Raw genomic sequence first — 27078 nt, forward strand, 5'->3', positions numbered from 1 at the left:
CTGTAGTCACGTTTTTCACACCTGTGCCATCGAGCCTGTGACATAGCACTGTGATATTCAGTGGGCCTCACACAATCCAAGTGTCCAGTGTCCACAAGTGTCTGCAGAAATTCAAAATCTCCCTTATCCTGTAGTCACTTTTTTCACACCTGTGCCATCGAGCCTGTGACATAGCACTGTGATATTCAGTGGGCCTCACACAATCCAAGTGTCCAGTGTCCACAAGTGTCTGCAGAAATTCAAAATCTCCCTTATCCTGTAGTCACTTTTTTCACACCTGTGCCATCGAGCCTGTGACATAGCGCTGTGATATTCAGTGGGCCTCACACAATCCAAGTGTCCAGTGTCCACAAGTGTCTGCAGAAATTCAAAATCTTCCCTGTCCTATAGACACCTTGTACCTTGTTTTACATTACTATATAGTTTGTAGGATTTTGTCTACATTTCTACCAAAAATGAGGAAGGCTGGTGGAAGAGGCCATGGAATTGGGCGGGGGTTGGAAGCTGGTAATGATGGTGTTGGTGGTGGATCTGATGGTAGTGGCAAAAGCAAAATAGGACCGAATGCAGGAGGTGTTGAGCCTGCGTCATCGTCTGGCTCCATAAGGCTTCGAAGGCTTAGTTTTCTAGGAGTTGGCAAACCGCTTTTAACGCCAGAGCATCAGGAAAAAGTTTTGTCTTACATTGCTGACTCAGCCTCCAGCTCTATCGCCTCCTCTTCTGAAGTTGTAAAAAGTAAAAGCACTGAGTCGTCATTGGAGGCTCATGTTCATGAACCATACCTTTCCTTGTGTCCTTCACCACAACCAAGATTGAAGGATGACGCAGGCCATACTACTGATTACTCCATGGAGCTGTTTTCACATACCATGCCTGGATTATCAAGTGAAATGGTGAATTACCCAGGCCAAGATGAATCTGACATGGAGTGCACTGATGCACAGCCGCTGATAGATGATTCTGCTGGTACATTCACTCAGAGCACTACATTGTCCTCGCAGTGTACAGAGCCAGATTCTGACCCTGATGAGACTCAGGTGCCCCTTCCCGCACACTATACCACCATACACGGTGACACAGAGGAAGGTGCACATGACATTGAAGAGGAGGTGATGGATGACCCAGTTGTTGACCCAGATTGGCATCCATTGGGGGAAGAGGGTGCTGCTTCCAATAGCTCAGATGAGGAGCATCCACAGCAGACATCAACATCGCAACAGCTGTTATCTGGCAGGCCCGGAGCACTCCAAAGACAGGTTCCAAAAATCAAAAGAGTTGCTGGACAGCTTGTCCAGAGGGTCAAAACATCACAGCGTGCTAGGCCGCAAAATGTCTGCCAAAGTAGGAAGAGTGCAGTGTGGCACTTTTTTGACCAAAATCCTCATGATTAGGCCAAGGTTGTCTGTAAGAAGTGCGCAAAGACCTTTAGCCGAGGGAAAAATCTGAAAAATTTGAATACCAGTTGCATGCTTAGACATTTAACCAGCATGCACTTGCAAGCGTGGACACAACACCAAACCTCAAGTGCCACATGTGCAACTGATCACAAAGAAGGTAGTCAGCAACGCTACATTGTTTCCCCCACTGTAAGCCCACCGGTTAGCACAGCAGCAAATGTTGAGGTGTCATTGCAAGGCCACAGCAGTCAGGGAATCCCACTGTTATATTAACGAAATACTGAATCTAGGCCATCAGAAAGAACACCAACTCCATCACCATCATCAACCCTCTCTCAGTCCGCCCTGTCCACCGCTACTTCCACCATATGCAGCTCTCAAGTCCAGCTCACCCTCCCAGACACTATGAGTAGGTCAAGAAAGTACTCAGTCTCTCATCCGCGTACACTGGGTTTGAACACCCACATTGCCAAACTAATCTCGTTTGAGATGGTGCCCTATCGGTTGGTGGAAAGCGCAGCTTTCCGCGAACTCATGGCCTATGCAGTACCATGCTATGACCTACCCAGTCTCCACTTCTTCTCTCGCAAAGCCATCCCAGCCCTCCACCATCATCTGAAAGACCGCATAGTCCATGCACTCAAGCAGTCAGTGAGTGAGTGGAAAGGTGCACCTCACAACTGATGCATGGTCCAGTCGGCATGGCCAGGGCCATTACGTGTCCATCACTGCGCACTGGGTTAATGTGGTGGATGCAGGGTCCACAGGGGACAGCGGTGGTGGGACAGTGCTGCCTAGCCAACGGTATAGCAAACAGTTGGCTGTAGGTGTTCCACCCTCCTCCTCCTCCTCTAGAAGCGAAAGCTCGTCCACAGAGCGCAGTCGTACGAGCACTCCATCTGCAGCTGCCACTGTTGCACACGAGGTGTCCCCCTATCGAGCAGCTAGTGGAAAGCGTCAGCAGGCTGTGTTGCAGATGATGTGTTTGGGCGACAGACACACCGCCGAGGTGCTGGCCGAGTACTTGAAGCGACAAACTGAGTCATGGCTGGGCAGTGTACATCTTGAGGCAGGCAAGGTAGTTAGTGATAACGGCCGTAATTTTGTGGCAGCCATAGCCCTTTCAAAACTCAGCCACATACCTTGCTTGGCTCACACCTTGAACCTGGTGGTGCAGTGCTTCTTCAAAAATTATCCGGAGTCAACAGCCCTGCTCCATAAGGTGCGAAGACTGTGCGCGCACATCCGCCGGTCGCCTGTACACTCCGTTCGTATGCAGAAGCTGCAGCGATTGCTCCACCTTCCCAACCACCGCCTCATTATCGACATTGCAACAAGGTGGAACTCCACCCTGCACATGGTGGAGCGGCTGTGCGAGCAGAGGCAGGCCATAATGCATTTGTGGGAGGATACACGGCCAGGCACTTTGAGAGCAGACATGGAGTTGACAGGTGTGCAGTGGTCGAAGCTGAAAGACCTCTGTAAAGTCCTTCAGTGTTTTGAGGAATGCACACGGCTGGTAAGCGCAGACGACGCCATCCTAAGCATGAGCATCCCACTTATGCGTCTGCTCATGCAAACTTTGACGCACCTTAAGGAGCAGGCGTCTGCAGCCAATGTTGACGAGGAGGAAGAGGTGGAGGGAATCATTGATGACATTCAGCCATTGTCTGCTCAGGGACCTTTCCTGGATGAGTTGGAGGAAGAAGAGGAGGAGGAGGATGATGATGGGGATGATTACTTAGGGGAGGAGGATGCATCTCGTGGGGCAAGTGAAAATGTTGGCGTGGCAAGGTCTGGTACAGGGTTTGTGCGTGACTGGAGGGATGTGGATTTGCCAGAAAGTGCTCCTCCACCCAGCACTCGCAGTGCATCATTGACACCGGGAACATTGGCCCATATGTCAGATTATGCCTTGCGGATCCTAAAAAGGGACCCCCGCATTGCCAAAATGATGAACGATGACGACTACTGGTTGGCCAGCATCCTGGATCCACTCTATAAAGGCAAATTACAAAACATCATGCCACAGGAGAACCTTGACCTAATATTGGCTAATAAACAAGCAACTTTGGTAAATCGGTTGCTTGAGGCATTCCCAGCACACAGCAGCGGTGATGGTTCTCACACGAGCCGTACGGGCCGGGGGCAGCTTGGCAGAGGTGTTCATGGTGCACACAGCAGAAGTGGCGTTGGAGACAGGGGTTTCATGACAATGTTGTGGACTGATTTTTCAAGTACCGCTCACACAACTGGTAATACAGCATCGATGGAAAGTGACAGGAGACAGCAGTTGTCAACTATGGTTACAAACTACTTTTCCTCCCATATCGATGTTCTCCCACACAGGTCATTCCCCTTTGACTATTGGGCTGCTAAACTGGACACCTGGCCTGAATTGGCACAATATGCCTTACAGGAGCTCGCTTGCCCAGCTGCAAGTGTGCCATCGGAAAGAGTCTTCAGTGCAGCTGGATCAATCCTGACAGAAAAAAGGACCCGTCTGTCAACCCAAAATGTGGATGATCTAACCTTCATTAAAATGAACCATGCATGGGTTTCCAAGGATTTTGTCCCACCTTCAACCCTAGGGTGACAGAAAAATGGCTTGCTTTGGTCCACCTCTTCCTGGGACTTGACCTATTTCGCCTTTTGCATCAGCTGAATGTCCAACATCAACATATGCCACTTTCTAAAACTCCCTAACTGTGCTGCCTCCCCCCCCATGGCCGGGGTCACCACCTAGCGCACGACACCGTGCGAGTGCCGTTGCCCTGGACAGGTGGGTAGGCCGACTCTTGGGCGCGGGCACTGGCACAGGGTCCCTCATAGTGCAATCAAGTGTCTCTGACGGTGGTGGTGCACACCCGCCGTCAGACACACCGCCGTACTATGAGGGGCCCAGTGCCAGTACCGACGCCCACGAGTGGGCCCCCCTTGCTTGGGCAGGGCCCCAGCATTTGCAATCTTTAACTCTCCCTGCTCCTCCGCTGTGTAGTCTGGGCCGTCAAATCCATACTGTGCCTGACACCGTCTGAGCCTGCCTCCTGATGTATAGACATATCTTTTGAATGTGTACGCTATCCATACATGTTATCCGGGGATACGGTACCCTTTCTCACCTTTGTGCAATCACTTGCAAGCCATACTGGGCCTAACACCGTCTGAGCCTGCCTCCTGATGTATAGACATATCTTTTAAATGTGTACGCTATCCATACATGTTATCCGGTGATACGGTACCCTTTCTCACCTTTGTGCAATCACTTGCAAGCCATACTGGGCCTTACACCGTCTGAGCCTGCCTCCTGATGTATAGACATATCTTTTTAATGTGTACGCTATCCATACATGTTATCCGGGGATACGGTACCCTTTCTCACCTTTGTGCAATCACTTGCAAGCCATACTGGGCCTTACACCATCTGAGCCTGCCTCCTGATGTATAGACATATCTTTTGAATGTGTACGCTATCCATACATGTTATCCGGGGATACGGTACCCTTTCTCACCTTTGTGCAATCACTTGCAAGCCATACTGGGCCTTACACCGTCTGAGCCTGCCTCCTGATGTATAGACATATCTTTTGAATGTGTACGCTATCCATACATGTTGTCCAGGGATACGGTACCCTTTCTCACCTTTGTGCAATCACTTGCAAGCCATACTGGGCCTTACACCGTCTGAGCCTGCCTCCTGATGTATAACATATCTTTTGAATGTGTACGCTATCCATACATGTTATCTGGGGATACGGTACCCTTTCTCACCTTTGTGCAATCACTTGCAAGCCATACTGGGCCTTACACCGTCTGAGCCTGCCTCCTGATGTATAGACATATCTTTTGAATGTGTACGCTATCCATACATGTTATCCGGGGATACGGTACCCTTTCTCACCTTTGTGCAATCACGTGCTAGCCATACTGGGCCTAACACCGTCTGAGCCTGCCTCCTGATGTATAGACATATCTTTTGAATGTGTATGCTATCCATACATGTTATCCGGGGATACGGTACCCTTTCTCACCTTTGTGCAATCACGTGTAACCCATACTGGGCGTGAGAACGGCTGGCGAACTGTTAAGCAAGCTACAGTACCTGTGGTTTGCACACGTAAGTTTTTCATTTTTTTCAGGAATGATGGTTAGGCCTATTTCCGGAACTGCGGTTGACCTGCACTTACTGGGAAATCATCGTTCGCGAGTAATAATTGTAATCAGTGATCCCCATCACTAACGTTGTTCAGCGGGTTATCTGCACCTGTAAGCGACAAACGCTGGCCTTTTCAGTGTAGAGCACATGCAGCCACGGACATGTAAGGGCATGACACACCAGTTATTGGCCAATCTCATGTGCCAGAGCCTCACGTGCATGACGGAGTCTCGTTCGTTAACGGAATTAAGCTTGCAATGTGTGCATCTGTTCTGTAGCTGGCATGGTTGAGGTTGCCCGTGTTGTGTCTAATTACGCCGTAGGCTCCACTCCTGGTGGTGCCCTTCTGGACATTCCTTTAAGGTTCAGCTTTGCAACCATACTGCCCACGTAAAACAAACACTTTGCCTTCATGAACGCTGTTTGGAGGGTCATGACTCGTGGGAATAACGCCGCCCAATCAGTTAACCTGCTAGAGAGATCCTTCGTTGCTCCCAAGCATGACATCACACTCCCTAGGAGGAAGGTAATGCCACTGTGGCGACCGTACTACTGGGGGCGACACAAGTGCACTGATGCCCAGCCACTGCTCGATGAATCTGCTGGTACATTGACCCAGACCACTACATTCCCCTCGCACGCTACCCGGCCTGAATCTGACCCTGATGAAACTCAGGTTACCCTTCCCATATACAGTTCCATCTTACACGGTGACAAAGAGGAAGCTGCAGATGAAAGTGCAGGTTCGGCCCACACGCCATCAGACACACCACCGTACTATCAGGGGCCCTGTGCCAGTGCTGTCGCCAACGAGTGGGCCCCCCCTGCTTGCTCAGGATCACAGCACTTGCAAGGTTGAAATACTGTGCAGTGAGATGGAAGATGGGGACGACGAGGAGTCCAGACTAGTACAGGGATTCCCTAGCGAGGAGACTTATTTCATTGTTTTCAATGTTGGGACAGCAATTTTTGGGGAGCACTATACTCTGGAGAATGATAGATGGGGCCCACCATACACTGGAACATTCCAAAGGTGGACATCAGACACTGGAGCAGCATTTACAGGGCCCATTATACACTAGAGCATTAGAAATGGGGCCCATTATGTTTGGAGCTTTATTTGGGCCCATAAGACAGTGGAGCTTCATCCATGGGGACCAACATATACTGTAGCATTATGTGGAGCTCATCATATACTGTTTCAAACATTATATGGGACCAATGATTCTGTATGGAGAAATAGATGGGCCTCGTCATGAGATGTAAAAAGTGAAGTATTTTTCATTGTACTATACCGCTATTTCTCTGCCGTATCGGAGCATGATGAGTTGTGGTATTATGTGTTAAAGGGGCGCTCTTTCGCCCAGGGCACATGAAAACCTGGAGCCAGCCCTACCCCCCCACAACTTTAGCCAAATAACCCCCATTTTTCAGTGCGTAACTTGTATTATGAAGTTATTTAAGGTTGACCAGCTTAAGTAAGAAGAATTGATGCTTTTGGCATTCAAATGAGCACTGTAGGTGTGTTTCCTGTCCTCCTCTCACTGCCGACTTTTATTCCCCATTGACTTACATTGGGTTTCGTGTTTCGGGACGACCCCGACTTTTCCCTATAATCGGCCGATCTTGCTGGACCCGACTTTTGGAAAAGTCGGGTTTCACGAAACGAAACTCGACCATAAAAAAACAAAAGTCGCTCAACTCAAGTAAAAGATACTTTTCCTCAAACTGATTATTTACATAAAAGAGATAATGTGCATCAGAAATACTCTATAAATTTCCCCATGTTAGATTTTTTGTCCTAGAAAAAAATTGACTTGTATTGTCAGATCCACTGTGACCTTCTGAAGAATCAGTAACTTCACATTTACAAAATGGAGCAGGGAGTTTTGGTATATTCTATTGAGAACACTTTACTGCAATGGTTTCTGTCTTATCATTACTTCATATTTCTAAATCTCTAAAAGACAGATAATAACAAAAAAAATCTATAATAAATGTAAAGGTTTTTTTTATGAGTGGACACGATCCGTGTGCTGAACTTTAAATCACAGGCGGGTGAATCTTACCTAAAGATGTCTTTTTAAGTAGGACTCTAAAAGTACAATATGAAGTTTGACAGATTAAATTAATGCTTGAGGATATCGTTTTTTCAAAAATATAAATGTTGAATAAAATAAAAATTATTAAAAAGAAAATGTCTTTATTAGTGATGAGCTTGCTCGTGTGTTTTTGAGTGAGTATGCTCATTGCTTGAGTGATTTCCGAGTATTTGGAAGTGCTCAGAGATTTAGTTTCTGTCACTGCAGCTGCATGATTTGTGGATACCTGACAGCATGAATATATGTGGGAATTCCCTAACAAACAGGCAATCCCCACATGTATTCAGGCTGTCAAGTAGCCACAAATCATGCAGCTGCGGCAACAGAAACTAAATCTCCAAACACTTCCAAATGCTCGGAGATCACTCAAGCATTGCGCATACTCACTCATCACTAGTCTTTATAAATAGCAAAGTTGAGTAAATATCCTGAAATTCGATTTGGGTACATTTGCTCAATTCGGTCAAGAAGATTCCATTGACATTAAATAAATCTGGTGTGAATTAAATTCGTTAAGGAAAGGTTAAAAAGACTATGACGATGTGGGGCATGATGGAGCTCATTAAAGTCATGACTGTGTTGGGTTTAGGCAGCCATGGTGTTGAAAGATAAAGATCAAGAAGTATCAATATGACCATTGATAGATAATTTAAATTTGGGGAGATTTTAGCTAACAAAATCAAAATTCCATTTTTCAGTATGACTTGAAAAATTAAAATTTTACTTAGAAGTTTTTCTTAGAATTATTCTACTGAACAAAAGTTTGGAATAACTAAAAACGATTTTGTACTAATTGAGTGGTGCACATATTAAGCTTAATTGCCATTGTTTTGCAAACTTTTATAAATACGTGTTAGATGTGAGTCAATGTGATAGTTTTGCAGACCTTAAAAACAGACCTTTTGAGAGATAAAAATGCACAAAAAAAGCCTTTGGCCTATGTACCACCTCTTAGACTTTCTATTATAAACACTATTTTACCTTGCCTCTTTCATCTGGCTTTAAAAGGCATAAAGAATATCATGTGTCTAATGTGTGCCATCTTTTTTGTTTGGACATTTTTATTTGTGTGTTTTTCTTGTGTATTTTAACCCCTTCACGCTGCAGCACTTTTTAGTTTTTGCATTTCTGATTTTCGCTCCCCTTCTTCCCAGAGCCATAACTTTTATATTTTCCATCAATATGGCCATGTAACAGCTCATTTTTTTGCAGGATAAGTTGAAATTTTGAATAACACCATTGATTTTACCATATTGTATTGTTTTGTACTCAAAAACAGGAAAAAAATTCCAAGTGCGGTGAAATTGCAAAAAAATACAACTGTTTTTTGGATTTTTTTAACCATGTTCACCAATTGCTAAAAATGACCTGCCAATATGATTCTCCAGGTCATTATGAGTTTATAGACACCAAACATGTCTAGGTTATTTTTTATTTAACCCCTTCACCCCCAAGGGTGGTATGCACGTTCATGACCAGGCCAATTTTTACAATTCTGACCATTGTCCCTTTATGAGGTATTAACTCTGAAACGTTTCCATGGATCCCGGTGATTCTGACATTGTTTTCTCGTGACATATTGTATTTCATGATAGTGGTCAAATTTAATTCAAATAACTTGCGCTTATTTGTGAAAAAATGGAATTTGGTGGAAATTTTGAAAATTTCGCAATTTTCCAACTTTGAATTTTTATGCCCTTAAATCACAGAGATATGGCACACAAAAAAATTAAGTAACATTTCCCACTTGTTTACTTTACATCAGCAAAATTTTGGAACCAAATTTTTTTTTGTTAGGAAGTTATAAGGGTTAAATTTGACCAGCGATTTCTCATTTTTGCAACACCATTTTATTTTTACGGACCACATCACATTTGAAGCCACTTTATGATAGAAAATACCCAAAAATGACACCATTCTAAAAACTGCACCGTTAAGGTGCTCAAAACCACATTCAAGAAGTTTATTAACCCTTCAGGTGCATCACAGGAATTTTTTGAATATTTAAAAAAAATGAACATTTAACTTTTTTCACAAAAAAATACTTCAGGTTCAATTTTTTTATTTCACCAAGGGTAACAGGAGAAATTAGACTGCAAAACTTATTGTGCTATTTGTCCTGAGTACGCTGATACCTGATATGTGGGGGGGAACCACTGTTTCAGCGCATGGCAGAGCTCAGAAGGGATGAAGCGCCGTTTGACTTTTTCAATGCAAAATTGGCTGGAATTCAGATCGGACGCCATGTCACGTTTGGAGAGCCCATGATGTACCTAAACAGTGGAAACCCCCAACAAGTGACCCCATTTTGGAAAGTAGACCCCCCAAGGAACTTGTCTAGATATGTGGTGAGAACTTTGAACCCACAAGGGCTTCACAGAAGTTTATAACGTACAGCGGTACAATTAAAAAATCATATTTTTTCCAAAAAAAGGTTTTTTCACCCCCAATTTTTATTTTCCCAAGGGTAACAGCACCCTAAAAGTTAATGTGCAATTTGTCCTGAGTATGCTGATACCCCATATGTGGGTGTAAATGACTATTTGGGCGCATGGCTGAGCTCAGAAGGGAAGCAGCGCCATTTGACTTTTTTGGCTGGAATTGAGATCGGACACCATGTCGCGCTTGGAAAACCCCTGATATACCAAAACAGTTGAAATCCCCCACAAATGACAACATTTTGGAAACTAGAGCCCCTAAGGAACTTATCTAGATGTGTGGTGAGCACTTTGAACCCCCCAGTGCTTCACAGAAGTTTATAATGCCCGGGCATGAAAATAAAAAAATTGTATTTTTTCCACAAACATGATCATTTACTCAGCAATTTTTTTCTTTTCCCAACGGTATTGTCACGGTCCCCGATCCCCCTGTCACGCTCCCAGCCCTGCGCCCCCGTGCGCGCAGCGATACTCACCTCGTCCGGCAGCCGCGCTCCCTCCAGCAGCCTTGCTTCCTCCAGCCCCGGCGTCGGCCTCTCCCTTCCTCCGGCCCACGGCTGGTGACGTCACCGCGGGTCCTGCGCATGCGCAGTAGGTCGTGGCCAGTCCTCCGCCGCTAAGCTGGGTTCCGGCGGTGCCCTGCCCCAATTGCACCGCCGGACCAATGGGGGCTCAGCAGCCATATCAGGCCGCCCTCCCTTAGTGGAGGCGCCTGACCGTGGTTGTTTCCTTCTGCACCTCAGGTCCTGTGTACTCCGCTGGAATCCGGCTCGCTGCCTAACCTCTGTGCTTGCTTCCAGCCCTGCTCCAGTCCTGTGTCCGTGCCCGTACCTGTCCTGTGTCCGCGCCTGTTCCAGTCCTGTCTCCGCGCCTGTTCCAGTCCTGTCTCTGAGCCTGTTCCAGTCCTGTCTCCGTGCCTGCTCCAGTCCTGCCTCCGCGCCTGTTCCAGTCCTGTCTCCGAGCCTGTTCCAGTCCTGTCTCCATGCCTGTTCCAGTCCTGTCTCCGTGCCTGTTCCAGTCCTGTCTCCGTGCCTGCTCCAGTCCTGTCTCCGTGCCTGCTCCAGTCCTGTCTCTGTGCCTGCTCCAGTCCTGTCTCCGTGCCTGTTCCAGTCCAGTGTCCGTGCCTGTTCCAGTCCAGTGTCCATGCCAGCTCCAGTCCTGTGTCCTTGCCTGTTCAAGTCCTGTGTCCGTGCCTGTTCAAGTCCTGTGTCTGTGCCTGCTCCAGTCCTGTCTCCGTGCCTGTTCCAGTCCAGTGTCCGTGCCTGTTCCAGTCCAGTGTCCCTGCCAGCTCCAGTCCTGTGTCCTTGCCGGCTCCAGTCCTGTCTCCGTGCCTGCTCCAGTCCTGTCTCCGTGCCTGCTCCAGTCCGGTAACCGTGCCTGTTCAAGTCTTGTGTCTGTTCCTGCTCACGCCCTGTGCATCATTCCGAGCCGCCCCTCTTGGTTCCGGCTGCCGTGGCATTCGAGTCTCTGGTCTTGCGCCTAACGATCCCTGTATAGGGGTCGGTCACACCAGGTTGCTTGTCCGGGGTCCCTCGGTGCCACGGTCCAGAGGGTCCACTCCAGGGTATTCCTCCTCACAGTCTGTGGCGTTAAAAGTACGGTCAGGCCATGGATCCCGCCGGTGCTGCCGCTCCCGGTCAAAAGGAGCTTCTCTTTTTACGGGAGAACCAGGGGCGCATTATGTCGGTCATGAAAGCCATGGAGTCCCGCTTGTCCGCTCTCCAGGCGGCCGATCCGGGGAATGCCGCACAGCTAGCCGGCCTCCAGCAGGAGTTGAGCCAGCAGCGGGACGCTCAGTCCCACATTTTGTCATATATGGCCTCGGTAGATAGCCGTCTGGGAGATCTCCAGTCCGCCGCTGCGGCCTCGGCCGCCATCCCCAGTCCCGCTCCATTCCCCTCTCCTCGCCTTGCCAAACCACCCCGATACGCTGGGGACCCCAGACAGTGTAGAGGGTTCCTAAACCAGTGTGGCTTGCATTTTGAGCTTCAGCCTCATCAGTATCCTTCCGATCGGGCCAAGGTGGCCTTCATCATGTCCCATCTGGAGGGAGAGGCCTTATCTTGGTTAAATCCGCTCTGGGAGAGGGACGATCCTATTGTTTCTAACATCCCGCTCTTCTTGGACACCTTTCGTAAGGTGTTCGATGAGCCTGGACGGGTAGCCTCGCTTACTGAATCTCTTTTCAACCTACACCAGGGCTCCCTGACTGTTGGTCAATACGCCATTCGGTTCCGCACCATGTCCTCCGAATTGGGTTGGAATAACGCGGCATTGGTCGGGGCCTTTTGGCGTGGGTTGTCGGGCAGAATTAAGGACGAGTTGGCGGGGCGTGATACCCCCACCAACCTCGAGGACCTCATCTCCCTGGCCACTCGAATTGACCTCAGGTTCCAGGAGCGCGCCCGGGAAACGGCGAGGGATAGGAGGCCCATTAGGCCGGCCCAGATCGCTAGCCGGTCCTTTAATCCTCGTCCGCCTGGTCCTGGACATACTCCGCCCCCTGAGCCCATGCAGGTAGATCGGGTCCGGATGGCTGAGAGACGTCAGAGGGAGAGACGGGAGCAAGGGCTTTGTCTTTACTGTGGAGGGGCATCCCACTTCATCCGCTCTTGTCCTGAGAGACCGGGAAACTCTTCCACCTAGGCCAGGTAAGAGAGGCCTTCCTAGGTGATTATGATTCCTCTCAGGCCCTCACACTTTCCGTTCTTCTGCTTTCAGGGGGGAGGCGTGGGTCCGAGGTGGCCTATGTGGATTCGGGCTCAGCAGGCAACTTCATCCGGCGTGAAGTGGTGGACAAATATCGGATTCCCGTGGTCTCCCTGAAGAACCCTCGGATTATTGCTTCCGTTGATGGCCGACCGTTGTTGGACTCCATCACCGCGGTCACAGAAGAGGTAATCTTGCAAGTCGGTGCCCTCCACCGTGAAAAAGTAGCCTTCTATGTGCTGCCCGACTTGTCTCATGCCATTCTCCTCGGTCTCCCGTGGTTACGGACACACCAGCCGGTTCTCAACTGGTCGACCGGGGAGGTCTTGCGCTGGGGAGACCCGTGTCATGGTCGCTGTCTGAACCCCATTCAGCCAGTGGTTCCCGTTCGCCCACCTCAGGATCTCTCTGGGCTTCCTTCCGCCTATTGGGCTTATGCAGACGTTTTCGACAAGAAGGAGTCGGAGGTTCTTCCACCGCATCGAGCCTTCGACTGCCCGATTGAGCTTATCCCCGGTTCTACTCCTCCCAGGGGCAGGATCTACCCGCTGTCCCCTGCAGAATCCGCCGCCATGTCCGAATACGTCACGGAGAACCTTGCCAAGGGATTCATTCGGAAGTCTTCATCTCCTGCCGGCGCCGGGTTCTTTTTCGTTAAAAAGAAAGACGGTTCGCTGCGCCCATGTATCGATTATAGAGGATTGAACAACATCACTATCAAAAACCGGTACCCACTTCCTCTTATCCCGGAGTTGTTTGACCGTCTCAGGGGGGCACGCATCTTCTCCAAACTGGATCTCAGGGGGGCATACAACCTCATCCGCATCCGTGCGGGCGATGAATGGAAGACCGCCTTTAACACCCGTGACGGTCATTATGAGTACTTGGTGATGCCATTCGGTCTGTGCAATGCCCCGGCGGTGTTCCAGGAGTTCGTCAATGAAATCTTCCGAGACCTCCTGTACTCCTGTGTCGTAGTCTACCTGGATGACATTCTGGTCTTCTCCCCGGATCTTCCATCCCACAGGAGGACTGTCCGCCTTGTTCTTCAGCGTCTTCGAGAGAATCGTCTATATGCCAAGATGGAGAAGTGCCTGTTCGAACAGACCTCCCTGCCTTTTCTGGGCTACATCATCTCCGATGCCGGGCTTCAGATGGATCCCGAGAAACTCTCCGCCATTCTCAAGTGGCCTCGCCCCGCTGGCTTAAGAGCTATTCAACGTTTCTTGGGCTTCGCGAACTACTATCGGCAGTTCATTCCGCACTTCTCCTCGCTCTCCAGGCCGATCTCGGCCCTTACCCGAAAGGGGATCTCTGCCAACTCCTGGACACCTGAAGCCGAAGAGGCCTTCCAGTTGCTAAAACAAGCTTTTTCCACAGCTCCCGTATTGATCCGTCCTGAGAGCGGCAAGCCTTTCGTGCTGGAGGTGGACGCTTCCTCGACTGGCGCCGAGGCTGTCTTGTCCCAGAGGACCGGTTCGGGCCGCCTATGTCCTTGTGGCTTTTTCTCCAGAGCCTTTTCGCCGGCAGAGTGTAACTATTCGATTGGCGACCGTGAGCTTCTGGCCATGAAGTTGGCATTGGAGGAGTGGCGTCACCTTCTGGAAGGAGCAGTTCACCCTTTTATTGTTTACTCTGACCACAAAAATCTAGCCTACCTCCAGACCGCCCAGAGACTCAATCCTCGACAGGCTAGATGGTCTCTGTTTTTTGCCCACTTTGATTTCGAGCTGCACTTCCGCCCTGGAGACAAGAACGCTAAAGCCGATGCTCTATCCAGAGTCTTTCAACCAACTGAATCTGGGGAGGAACCTTCCCATGTTATCGAGCCTACGAAGATAATCACAGTGGCTCTGTTGTCTCTGCTTTCTCCACCTCCGGGCAAGACTCTCGTACCAGAGGACGTTAAGAGGAGAGTTCTTCTGTGGGGGCATTCCTCCAAACTGGCTGGTCATGCCGGAATTGGGAAGACCCTGGCCCTCATAACGCGGTATTATTGGTGGTCCACTCTCCGTCAAGATGTGGCAGACTTTGTCGCCTCCTGTTCCTCCTGTGCTAGGAATAAGACACCCCGTCGTCCTCCATTTGGCCTGCTGCTTCCCCTGCCGGTACCGAAGTCGCCTTGGGAGAATATCGCCATGGACTTTATCACGGATCTGCCCCTTTCGTCTGGCTGTACGGTGATTCTTGTGGTAGTGGACCGCTTTTCTTAAATGGCGCATTTCATTCCGCTAAGCGGCCTCCCTTCCGCACCCGGATTAGCCAAGATCTTCGTCCATCAGATTTTCAGACTACATGGTCTACCTGAACGAATTGTCTCTGATCGTGGGGTACAGTTTACGGCAAAATTTTGGAGAGCACTTTGCAAACTTCTGGATATTTCCTTGGATTTTTCTTCTGCCTATCATCCACAAACCAATGGGCAAGCGGAACGAACTAACCAGATCCTGACTGCATACCTTCGGCATTTTTCCAACGGCCACCAGGATAATTGGGCTGATCTGCTTCCTTGGGCGGAATTCGCCTACAACAATCATGCCGGCGAATCCTCTACTAAATCGCCCTTTTTTGTGGTATTCGGCAAACACCCTAACATACCTCTTCCTGTCGCTCCAACCTCTGAAGTACCGGCAGCCAACTCCTTGTTCCAGGAATTCTCTGACATCTGGTCCGAGACCAACTCCACTCTCAAAAGGGCCAGTGAGCGAATGAAGAACCACGCAGACAAGAGGAGGCTGGACCCTCCACCGTTTCACATTGGGGATAAGGTCTAGCTCTCATCCAAGTACATTCGACTGAAACTACCCTCTTACAAGCTGGGCCCCCGGTACATAGGTCCTTTTGAGGTCCTGGATCGAGTCAATGAAGTCGCCTACAAATTGAGGTTGCCTGCTTCGCTCTGTATCCCGAACACCTTCCACGTCTCCCTCCTGAAACCTGTGGTCCTGAATCAATTCCATCCTTCACCCACTCCAGCTCCTCAGCCTGTGGGCTCGGATGATACTTTCGAGGTGAGGGATATTCTCGCCATGAGGAGAGTTAGAGGGAGGACCTTTTTCCTTGTTGACTGGGAGGGGTTTGGTCCTGAGGAGAGTTCCTGGGAGCCCCGGGAGAACATCAACGCCCCCCACATTCTCAGGAAATTTTTTGCCAACCGCAGCGGGGGGCGGCTTAAGGGGGGGGTACTGTCACGGTCCCCGATCCTCCTGTCACGCTCCCAGCCCTGTGCCCCCGTGCGCGCAGCGATACTCACCTCGTCTGGCAGCCGCACTCCCTCCAGCAGCCTCACTTCCTCCAGCCCCGGCGTCGGCCTCTCCCTTCCTCCGGCCCACGGCTGGTGACGTCACCGCGGGTCCCACGCATGCGCAGTAGGTCGCGGCCGGTCCTCCGCCGCTAAGCTGGGTTCCGGCGGTGCCCTGCCCCAATTGCACCGCCGGACCAATGGGGGCTCAGCAGCAGCCATATCAGGCCGCCCTCCCTTAGTGGAGGCGCCTGACCGCGGTTGTTTCCTTCTGCGCCTCAGGTCCTGTGTACTCCGCTGGAATCCGGCTCGCTGCCTAACCTCTGTGCTTGCTTCCAGCCCTGCTCCAGTCCTGTGTCCGTGCCCGTACCTGTCCTGTGTCCGCGCCTGTTCCAGTCCTGTCTCCGCGCCTGTTCCAGTCCTGTCTCCGAGCCTGTTCCAGTCCTGTATCCGTGCCTGCTCCAGTCCTGTCTCCGCGCCTGTTCCAGTCCTGTCTCCGAGCCTGTTCCAGTCCTGTCTCCGTGCCTGCTCCAGTCCTGTCTCCGTGCCTGCTCCAGTTCTGTCTCCGTGCCTGCTCCAGTCCTGTCTCCGTGCCTGCTCCAGTCCTGTCTCCGTGCCTGTTCCAGTCCAGTGTCCGTGCCTGTTCCAGTCCAGTGTCCGTGCCAGCTCCAGTCCTGTGTCCTTGCCTGTTCAAGTCCTGTGTCCGTGCCTGCTCCAGTCCTGTCTCCGTGCCTGTTCCAGTCCAGTGTCCGTGCCTGTTCCAGTCCAGTGTCCGTGCCAGCTCCAGTCCTGTGTCCTTGCCTGGTCAAGTCCTGTGTCCGTGCTGGCTCCAGTCCTGTCTCCGTGCCTGCTCCAGTCCGGTAACTGTGCCTGTTCAAGTCTTGTGTCTGTTCCTGCTCACACCCTGTGCACCATTCCGAGCCGCCCCTCTTGGTTCCGGCTGCCGTGGCATTCGAGTCTCTGGTCTTGCGCCTAACGATCCCTGTATAGGGGTCGGTCACACCAGGTTGCTCGTCCGGGGTCCCTCGGTGCCACGGTCCAGAGGGTCCACTCCAGGGTATTCCTCCTCACAGTCTGTGGCGTTAACAGGTATTAAGAGAAAATGGACCCCAAAAGTTGTTTTCCAATTTGTCCGGAGTATGCTGATGCCTCATATGTGGGAGAAACCTACTGTATGGGAACATGTCGGTGCTCGGAAGGGAAGTAGTGACGTTTTGGAATGCAGACTTTGATGGAATGGTCTGCGGGTGTCATGTGCGTTTGGAGAGCCCCTGATGTACCTAAACTATTGAAACTCCCCACAAGTGACCCCATTTTGGAAACTAGACCCCCTAAGGAACTTATCTAGATGTGTGGTGAGCACTTTCAACCCCCAAGTGCTTCACAGAAGTTTATATCGCCCGGGCGTGAAAATAAAAAAATCATTTTTTTCCACAAAAATGATATTTTTGCCCCCAATTTTTTATTTTCCTGCAATTTGTCCTGAGTAGGCTGATACCCTATATGTGGGGGTAAAACACTGTTTGGGTGCATGGCAGAGCTTGGAAGGGAAGGAGCACCATTTGACTTTTTCAATGCAGAAATGGCTGAAATTGAGATCAGATGCCATGTTGCATTTGGAGAGCACCTGATGTGCCCAAACAGTGAAAACCCCCCAATTATAACTCCATCCCTAACCCCAACACACCCCTAACCCTAATCTCAGCCCTAACTCTAGCCCTAACCCTAGCCCTAATAGGAAAATGGAAATAAATACATTTTCTTTTAATTTTATTGTTTTTTATTGTTTTTTTTTTTTAACTCAGGGGGTGATAACGGGGGGGTTTGATTTACTATTTATGGTGGTTTTTATGTTTGTCAGCTGTCGCACGCTAAAAGACGCTTTTTATTGTAAAAATAGTTTTTGCATCACCACATATTGAGAGCTATAATTTTTCCATATTTTGACCCACCAAGTTATGTGGGGTCATATTTTTTGCAGGATGAGTTGACATTTTTATTGGTATCATTTTCGGGCATGTGACATCTTTTGATCGTTTTTTATTCCGATTTTTGGGACACAGAATGAGCAAAAACCAGCATTTCATGAATTTCTTTTGGGGGGTGCGCTTACACCGTTCCGCATGCAATGAAATTGATAAGATGGTTTTATTAATCGGGTCGGTACTGTTACAGCGATACCTCAGTTAGGTCGTTTTTTTATGTTTTGGCGCTTTTATGCAATGAAAACAATTTTATATAAAAAATAATTATTTTTGCATCGCTTTATTCTGCAAGCTATAACTTTTTTATTTTTTTGCTGATGATGCTGTATCTCCAAAAATCCAGTTTGTTAAAAAAAATTGCATCATATTCCGAGATCCATTGCATTTTTTGTGATATTGGGTTGGGTGAGGGCTTATTTTTTGCATGTCAGGCTGATGTTTTAATGCTACCATTTTTGTGAAGATACAACCTTTTTATCACCCATTATTGCATTTTTAATTCAATGTTGCGGCAGCCAAAAAATGAAATTCTGGCGTTTTGAACTTTTTCTCCTTACGCCGTTTAGCGATCGGGTTAATTCTTTTTTTATGTTGCTAGATTGGGTGATTATTAATACGGCAATATCAAATATGTGTATGTTTGATTTTTTTTACTGTTTTATTTTGAATGGGGCCAAAGGGGGAGGTGATTTGAACCTTGAACTTTTATTTTTTACTTTTTTAATATTTTAGCAACATTTTTGTTTTACTTTTGGCATGCTTTAATCGTCTCTATGGGAGACTAGAAGCTGCCATAACCTGATTGGCTTTGCTACGTACAGGAGATTATCAACTCACCTGTATGTAGCAGAAATGCTGACTTGCTATGAGTGCCGACCACCATCTTTTTTGAAAGTTTTGTTTTAAAGGTGCAACAGAGAAAAAATATTGAAAATTAATAATAACACTATGTGTGAAAGCACTCTTAAAGAATTTTAATCAAAATATGAAATGGACTAGAAATGTTAATTTTTCCTTTTTCCTTTCTGTTTCTGCTCTATTTATCAGAATTTATATTAACACAAAAAACAGAACACACGGAATCTCAACATCATGTGTTCTATTTTATCATCCAATGCTGACTTTGTAAAGGGCCTGTCACACAAAGCGATATTGCTAGCAATATTGCTATAATGTCACGGGTTTTTGTGATGTTATAGCGATATTGCTAGCGATATCGTTATGTCTGATATTTACCTCCGACTGCTCCCCTCTGGTTATCGCTGATCGCGCGAGAACGTCCTGGACCATTTCTCATCGTCAGCTTCCTGCTGGGCTTCCTGCTGTGACAACAAGCGACGCATGGAGCCGGGCGGGAGGACGTCAGGATCGCCTCGTCTGACAGGTAAGTAGCAACCACCGACCCCTGCGATGTCGCTGGTGAGATCTGCCTGTGTGGCAGCTCACTAGCGACCACTTAGCGATGCACCAGCGATCCTGACCGCGTCAAATCGCTGGTCGGGATCTCTGGTACATCGCTAAGTGTGACAGTACCTTTAGCCACCCTAAACCTTATCAGTTGTCAATCAAATACATAGGAGGCTTAGGAAAAAATAAAGTTAAGACAGGCAGCTATTAGACCAAACATATATCACAGAATTTCTGAGGTGCATTTTAAAAAAGTAAATAAGGATTTATATTAACATTCTAAGGAAGTTCAATGAAAGGTCAAGTGATTTATCTTTATATGCATTCTCCATGTTGCCTTGATTAAAATACATACCTTTACCATCATATGCAGATTAGCTGACATTTCAGTGATGAGATGATTGTCCTGCTAATGAGTACTACTCTAATAATAATGCTATTATTGTCAACCGGAGGCTTTTTACACAAAAGAGCTATTTTGAAATTTCAAAATTCTTAATAAACAAAATTAAAGAAACAAAACCCTCAATCTATTAAGAAAAATATTGAATATCATAAGAAAGACACATTTACATTCAATGTGATTTCATGGGCTAGGGGTCCATGGTAAACTTTGAATACTCAGAAACTTTGTTAAAAATCACTGCTTTACCCACACTTGCATGCGACCTGATTGGTTCCCTACTTAGAAGAACAGGAAGAGGAAAATTGTTGATGAAAACTTTCAACAATCACATTCTGGCCATGCTGAATTTTGTACTTTAGAAGGAAACATGGGGTTCAAAGCCTAATGTGTTCATTTTAATGAGACTAATGGATACCTTGTTAATAATGGTGGAAAAACAGTTGTATGAGTTTTATAAACTTCCTAAAGATATTAAAGAGGATCCTTCATCAAATTTTTCATGTTGAACAGGACATATGATGTAATAGTGGCTGCAGAGTGGAAAAAAAAAAATTATTTACTTTTGCATCTCCATTGTAGAGATATTAACAGTAAATATAGCAAAGTGGCAAGTCATTCAAGGAGAAGAAGTTCACATGCCCAGTGAAAAGTTTCTAATAACACCAACTTGGAGTTAATTAAAGGGGAATTCATTACTTTGATTTGATTGTTGATATCTATGCAATGTAGAGACTAAAAATTAAATATTCCACTTTCCAGCCACTATTACATCTTGTGTCCAGCTCATCATGAAAAATTTGATGAAAGGTCTTCTTTACAGGCTCACTGACACTAGCGTAAATTCTTTCAAGTGAGAGGATCAGATCAATTATGTTTCTAGGAATGCATACCTGTTTAAAGTGATCAATAATATATTTTTTAAAATTATTAATGTGTAGTTTATTATGTAATATTAACTGGATTATCTTTACAAAGAAAATATTTTCAAAAGCAATGTAAATGTCCTACCTTAAAGGAAAGACCTCTGTCAGCCATTGGGCTAATCGGAAGGGATGTTGTACTGCTGGCTGGACTCAATTCAGAGCTCTGTCAAGAAAATATGAGTATGAGTATATACTTTTTGTAATATAAAGCTAAAATAATGTAACCAAAAATACAATAAAACCATAGCATAAAAACTAACTGCATACTTTTGTATTTTTGATTTGTAGCCTTTTGTTTGGTTTACAAGCTGAAGTACTAAACAGTTAAACAATCGCTAAGGTGTTTGACAAGTTGTCTACTTGTTTCTTGGTGAAGGGTGATAACAGCAAAGCAACAGGTAAACTTGCCTATAACACTCAAATGTGTTATTGTGACAGTAAAGGGACCTGGATAATGTGTCAAGAGAAAAAGTACTGTTTGTTGTAAAATTAACTAACATTAACATGTTGGTGCATTCAGCTGCAGGTTTTATGGGTGGTGATGTTTTTGCTCAACTCTAGAAAATGAATTTCGATGTCATATATAATAGAAAATGAATATCACTCTTAGTTATGACATCAAAAATAATTTTCTAGAGATGAGCAAAAACAATACGTGTCCTGACCAAGTGAGGCTCCTTTTCTGGGCTCGGCACGACTTCATCACTGTGCCATGTTGCATGCATTATGTCATGCCAAGCATATTACTGAGAAGAGGTGCTAATAATGCCAGTTGGTAAAGGGGGTTTTACACTAAGCGATATCGCTAGCAATATCGCTAAAATGTCACTGGTTTTGTGACGTTATAGCGATATTGCTAGCGATATCGCTATGTGTGATACTTACCAGCGACCGGCTCCCCCGCTGTCCATCGCTGATCGCGCGAGAATGACCGGCTCCATTTCTCGTCGGGCGCTTCCTGCTGAGACTTCCTGCTGTGACGACGAGCGACGCTGGACGCGGGCGGGAGGACGTCAGGATCGCTGTGTGTGAATGGTAAGTATCGTGCGCTGCGTTGCTGCTGCATCGCTGTGAGATCTTTCTGTATGAAAGCTCACTAGCGATCATTTAGCGATGCACCAGCGATCCTGACCGGGTGGGATCGCTGGTGCATCGCTAAATGTAAAAGGGCCTTTATTAGAGAAGGTTCACAGGGATTTGGTCCTATGGTCACATGGATGATGAACCAGGGTCCTGTGAATGTTATTGCTCAACTCCACCATGATCTAAGACAGTCATATTAAGTTTATTAATTTGGCATAACATTTATATCGCTATACATTCAGAAATTTTACTGGGAATTGCTGCACATCTATACCAAGAAAGTGTCCTCTGAGCAATAGTTGACCAAATATATACAACTTAAGTATTCTTTTTGCATATGGTGAGACTGTTCTAACACTGTATTGAAATACTTTTAGTTGTAAAAGTTCAGCTTTCCAATATTTGAAAAAATATTAGATAGCAATAACAATGCAACACAGAATGTCAATGTCATCATTTTTGCCCAGTGGTCAAAGATAATAATACAGAAAAGAAGAAAAAAGAACATACAGAGGAAATCAACTAAAGAAATGACAGCCAATACATTGAACAACAAATAGGATTGGAAAAGCAAGAGGACTAACTAAATGGTAATTATTACAAGCACTTCCTAGGATCATGAGAGGGTATATATGATAATTTAAGAGTATTTCAATGAGACAAAATGAGAGTTGTATAAGTGATCCGTGAGTTCAAAATAGAATCAAAAAGATCTCTGTTATCTTGTCTATTTCCTTAAGTTTTCATAAATCATGAAAAAGTTAATTCTATCCTTGACTGCCAGGAAAGAGAGAATGAGACATTTCCTCTTGGCTACTGAAAGGATTTTCGCTGCCAGTGAGTGGTTTTATTTTTTATTATAGTGAGGTTGTCACCCACAAGATTAATGCTTGTTGATAATTGTAGGCATTTATTAAAGGGTGTGCTTCACCCCTAAAGCTGAAACCAAATTATTTAGACCTTTACATAAGGGACTTAGTCCCATGAAAAATCATACAGATACTGCAGCTTTTATTAAATGGATTTTATAGAAAAAAGTTTTATTACATATGTGAATGTGGGGGTTCTTTTGAACCCTTGGCAACCTTTGGTGTGGCCAAGGACCTAGGCCCAATGTACCCTTCTGTGCATTTCAATACTCTGCCCCTCCCCTCATGGTGATTGACAGTGCTTGCATTGGAGCGCTACCCGATCTTATTCCTCAACCAGTCACCTGAACACATAGTGTCAGTGTGGGTAAAGTCCAAGTTTTCATTCCCTCCCCTGTGTGTAGTGTTCGCTGGAGGCATGATTACAAAGCAGCAGTGGCCACTGTACACAAGAGAGGGGACAATAGCATGTATACACTGACATTGTGCACTTTATCATCTCTCTCCTGTCAGTATCTGCCATTGCTGCTGTGCTCAGTGAGTGGTCACTACACAGTGAAGAGGGGATGAGAGCTCAGCTTCTACACACACTGTGCTGCAGGCACTCGACTGATCCAGCATCAGTATGTGCAGGGCGGAGGAGGTAGATTAGGCAGCACTTAAAAGCCAGTACTGCCAATTACCATAAGGGGAGGGGTGGAGCATTGTAATTGAAGGGGTAGAAAGGTAGAGCGAGCACTTGTCCACACCAAGAGTGCACCAAAGCCTCCTAATGTACATGTGAAATAAAACTAAGTTTCTTTAAAACAATTTTTTTAATCTGCAGAACATGAATGATTGTATATGTACTATTTTAAAAAATATAAGAAAGAGACATCACTTTTCTTTTAAGATTCAACTTTTTCTTCAATGTTGGTATTAAGACACTTTTAAATACGAGGCCACTTTTTTTTTTTACAATAAAGTACATAGTACATTTCATGAAGAGATCAGTCAGCACTTGTATATGATATCATTTACAACCAATTTTAAATTATTGTTAATGGTCCAAACATAAGATTTCAAATTTGTCTTGAGAGATGAGGTACTATTAGTTTAATAAGAGGCAGATTATATGATATGGGGAGGAGATGGGGAAATAAGAGGCAGAGCAAAGTAAAACAAAGATACATACATATTGACATTGTGTTTGCAATCTAGTAAGTGATTTATCTCACCAAATTACTGGATTCACAGTTACTACTCAGTATGCTTGGAAAAGCCAATCATGCTTCAGATGCTGCTTATTATCATACTGCAGAGTGAAGGGGAGCACAGTATCTCCTGTAACCTCTGTGTACTGCGTTTAGGAGATATCTTAGCAGCGATTTAAAAAAAAATTGTATGTCTTACAATGAGCAGTTTCATGTGTACATACACAACAGCCAATTCTAAAGAGTTATCTGAAACACTGGGTACCTTAGTCATGTCATTAATGATCAATGTTGAATTTAGTTGAAAAAAAAATGTTGAAACCTTTTCTCTACAGTGTTGAGTAAATTTTTGTAGTTTAACCACTGCCATATGACGTACTATTCCGTCCATGTGCCCTGAGACTTAATTCCCATGGACAGAATAGTGCATCATATGTGATTAGCCGCACTCACGGGGGGAGCGCAGCTGATTGTGGCCAGATGTCAGCTGATTATCACAGCCGATATCCGGCACTAAGTGCTAGAAGCGAACAGCCTGCACAAAATGAGTGTTCCTTAGTGGGACACAGAGTAAAAGTAAGAATTAAATAAAAAATAACTTAAATAACAGTAAAAATATTTCAAAAATAATAATAAACAAATCAATATTTATTCAATCAATAAATATTTAAATAAAAAAATCTACACAATAAAAGTACACATATTTATTATCGCCAAGTCTGTAACGACCCGCCCTATAAAACTGTTCCATTAGTTAACCCCTTTAGTGAACACCATAAAAAAGGCAAAAAAATGCTTTATCATCATACCGCCCAACAAAAAGTGGAATAACACGCAATGAAAAAGACAGATATAAATAAACGTGGTACCACTGAAAATGTCATCTTGTCCCGCAAAAAGCCTGCCCCATATAGCATCATCAGCGAAAAAACAAAAAAGTTATAGCTCTCAAAATTAAGCAATGCAAAAATAATTATTTTTTACATAAAATAGTTTTTATTGTATAAAAGCGCAAAACATAAAAAAAGTAAAAATGAGGTATCGCTGTCATCGTGCTTACTCAAACTATAAAACTGCTTTATCAATTTTACCACACGTTTAACAGTATAAATGCCCACACCCCAAAAAAAAAGTAATTCATGAATTGCTGGTTTTTGTTCATTCTGCCTCACAAAAATCGTAATAAAAAAACAATCAAAAAATGTCATGTGCCCAAAAATGGTACAAAAAGTCAACTCGTCCCGCAAAAAACAAGACATCACATGACTCTGTGGGCCAAAATTTTGAAAAATTATAGCTCTCAAAATGTGGTGATGCAAAAACTTTTTTTTGCAATAAAAAGCATCTTTTAGTGTGTGACAGCTGCCAAACATAAAAACCCGCTATAAAAACCTGCTATAAATAGTAAATCAAACCCCCTTTATCACCCCCTTAGATAGGGAAAAGTAATTAAATAAAAAATATATTTATTTCCTTTTTCCCATTAGGGTCAGGGCTAGGGCTAAAGTTATGGTTAGGGTTAAAGTTAGGGTTAGGGTTGAGGATAAAGTTAGGGTTAGGTTTGGGGCTAAAGTTAGGGTTAGGGTTGGGGCTAAAGATAGGGTTATTTTTGGGTTTAGGTTTAGGGTTGGATTAGGGTTAGGGTTGGGATTAGGGTTATGTGTGTGTTAGGGTTAGGTTTGTGGTTAGGGTTATGGTTAGGGTTGGGATTAGGGTTATGGGTGAGTTGGGGTTATGATTGGAGATAGAATTGGGGGGTTCCACTGTTTAGGCAAATCAGGGGCTCTCCAAATGTGACATGGCATCTGATCTCAATTCCAGCAAATTTTGCATTGAAAAGTCAAATGGCATTCCTTGCCTTACGAGCTCTGCCATGCGCCCAAACAGTGGTTTACCCCCCATATGGGGTATCAGCATACTCAGAATGAATTGCACAACAACTTTCAGGGTCCAATTTCTCCTGTTACCCTTGGTAAAATAAAAAAAATTGGATCTGAAGTAAAATTTTTTGTGAAAAAAAGTTAAATGTTCATGTTTTTTAAACATTCCAAAAATTCCTGTGAAGCACCTGAAAGGTTAATAAACTTCTTGAATGTGGTTTTGAGAACCTTGAGGGGTGCAGTTTTTAGAATGGTGTCACTTTTAGGTATTTTCTGTCATATAGACTCCTCAAAGTGACTTCAAATGTTATGTGGTCAATAAAAAAATGGTGTTGTGAAAATGAGAAATCGCTGGTCAACTTTTTAACTTCCTACCAAAAAAAATTAGTTCCAAAATTGTGCTGATGTAAAGTAGACATGTGGGCAATGTTATTTATTAACTATTTTGTGTGACATATTCCTCTGTTTTAAGGGCATGAATATTCAAATTTGGAAAATTGCGAAATTTTCAAGTTTTTTGCCAAATGTCCTTGTTTTATCACAAATAAACGCAAGTCATAGCAAAGAAATTTTACCACTATCATGAAGTACAATATGTCACGAGAAAACGATGTCAGAATCACTGGGATCCACAGAAGTTTTCGAGTTATTACCTCGTAAAGGAACAGTGGTCAGAATTGTAAAGATTGACCTGGTCTTTAACATGCAAACCACCCATGGGGGTAAAGGGGTTAACGACATGGAGGTCCTGATGATAGAATGGCTACATGATGCCATGTAAGAAATAATAGCAAACAAAGTTAAAATTTGTGTCAGACATTTAAATAAAAGAAAATCAGCTGTACTACCTCGAGCTAATGTAAATCTCCAATGAACAATCTACAATTGTCTGTTCTTCTCAGGCATGCAGATTTTGTCGTACTGTCGATTGCTTTAACAAAAATCACCTAAGTATATTTGACAAATGACTGTTGACAGCTGTCATCAATTTGATCCATTTCCCTGTAAATTTGCAAGTTAGTTACTGCTGAGCATTTCCCTGGATGACAGATACACAACAAGTTCAAAAATAATTTACTTGCGTGCCTTTCAAACAACGGCTGAATATTTACTTTAGAATTTTTGGGGAGAAAAAAAAGTACATTGGACTAAAAGACATTGTTGTGGCAGGCCAGCACATACAGTGCTATTAATATATTTAGCCTTTCTAAATATGCAAAGCAGTTTATCTAAACAGCATCCGTAATTATAGAGCACTGCACTGCTGGCCAGACTACCTATTGTATCTC

General features: G+C 45.3%; 1 protein-coding gene across 7 annotated transcripts in view; it reads right to left on the reverse strand.

Annotated features, from left to right (window-relative positions):
• Window positions 1–27078, reverse strand: part of CCSER1 (coiled-coil serine rich protein 1) — a 1553450-nt gene that overhangs the window by 307588 nt on the left and 1218784 nt on the right. For 6 of the 7 annotated variants that reach the window (XM_073590096.1, XM_073590085.1, XM_073590076.1 and 3 more), the window contains one exon: window positions 20850–20927. The exons of the other annotated variant lie outside the window; for it this stretch is intronic. In XM_073590096.1, coding sequence (XP_073446197.1) covers window positions 20850–20927 — 78 coding nt within the window. The remainder of the gene's footprint in view (window positions 1–20849; window positions 20928–27078) is intronic. 7 annotated transcript variants of the gene reach the window in all.

Source organism: Dendrobates tinctorius, unplaced genomic scaffold, assembly GCF_039654945.1.
Source record: "Dendrobates tinctorius isolate UK_male_01 unplaced genomic scaffold, ASM3965494v1 ptg000011l, whole genome shotgun sequence".
Taxonomy (NCBI): domain Eukaryota; kingdom Metazoa; phylum Chordata; class Amphibia; order Anura; family Dendrobatidae; genus Dendrobates; species Dendrobates tinctorius.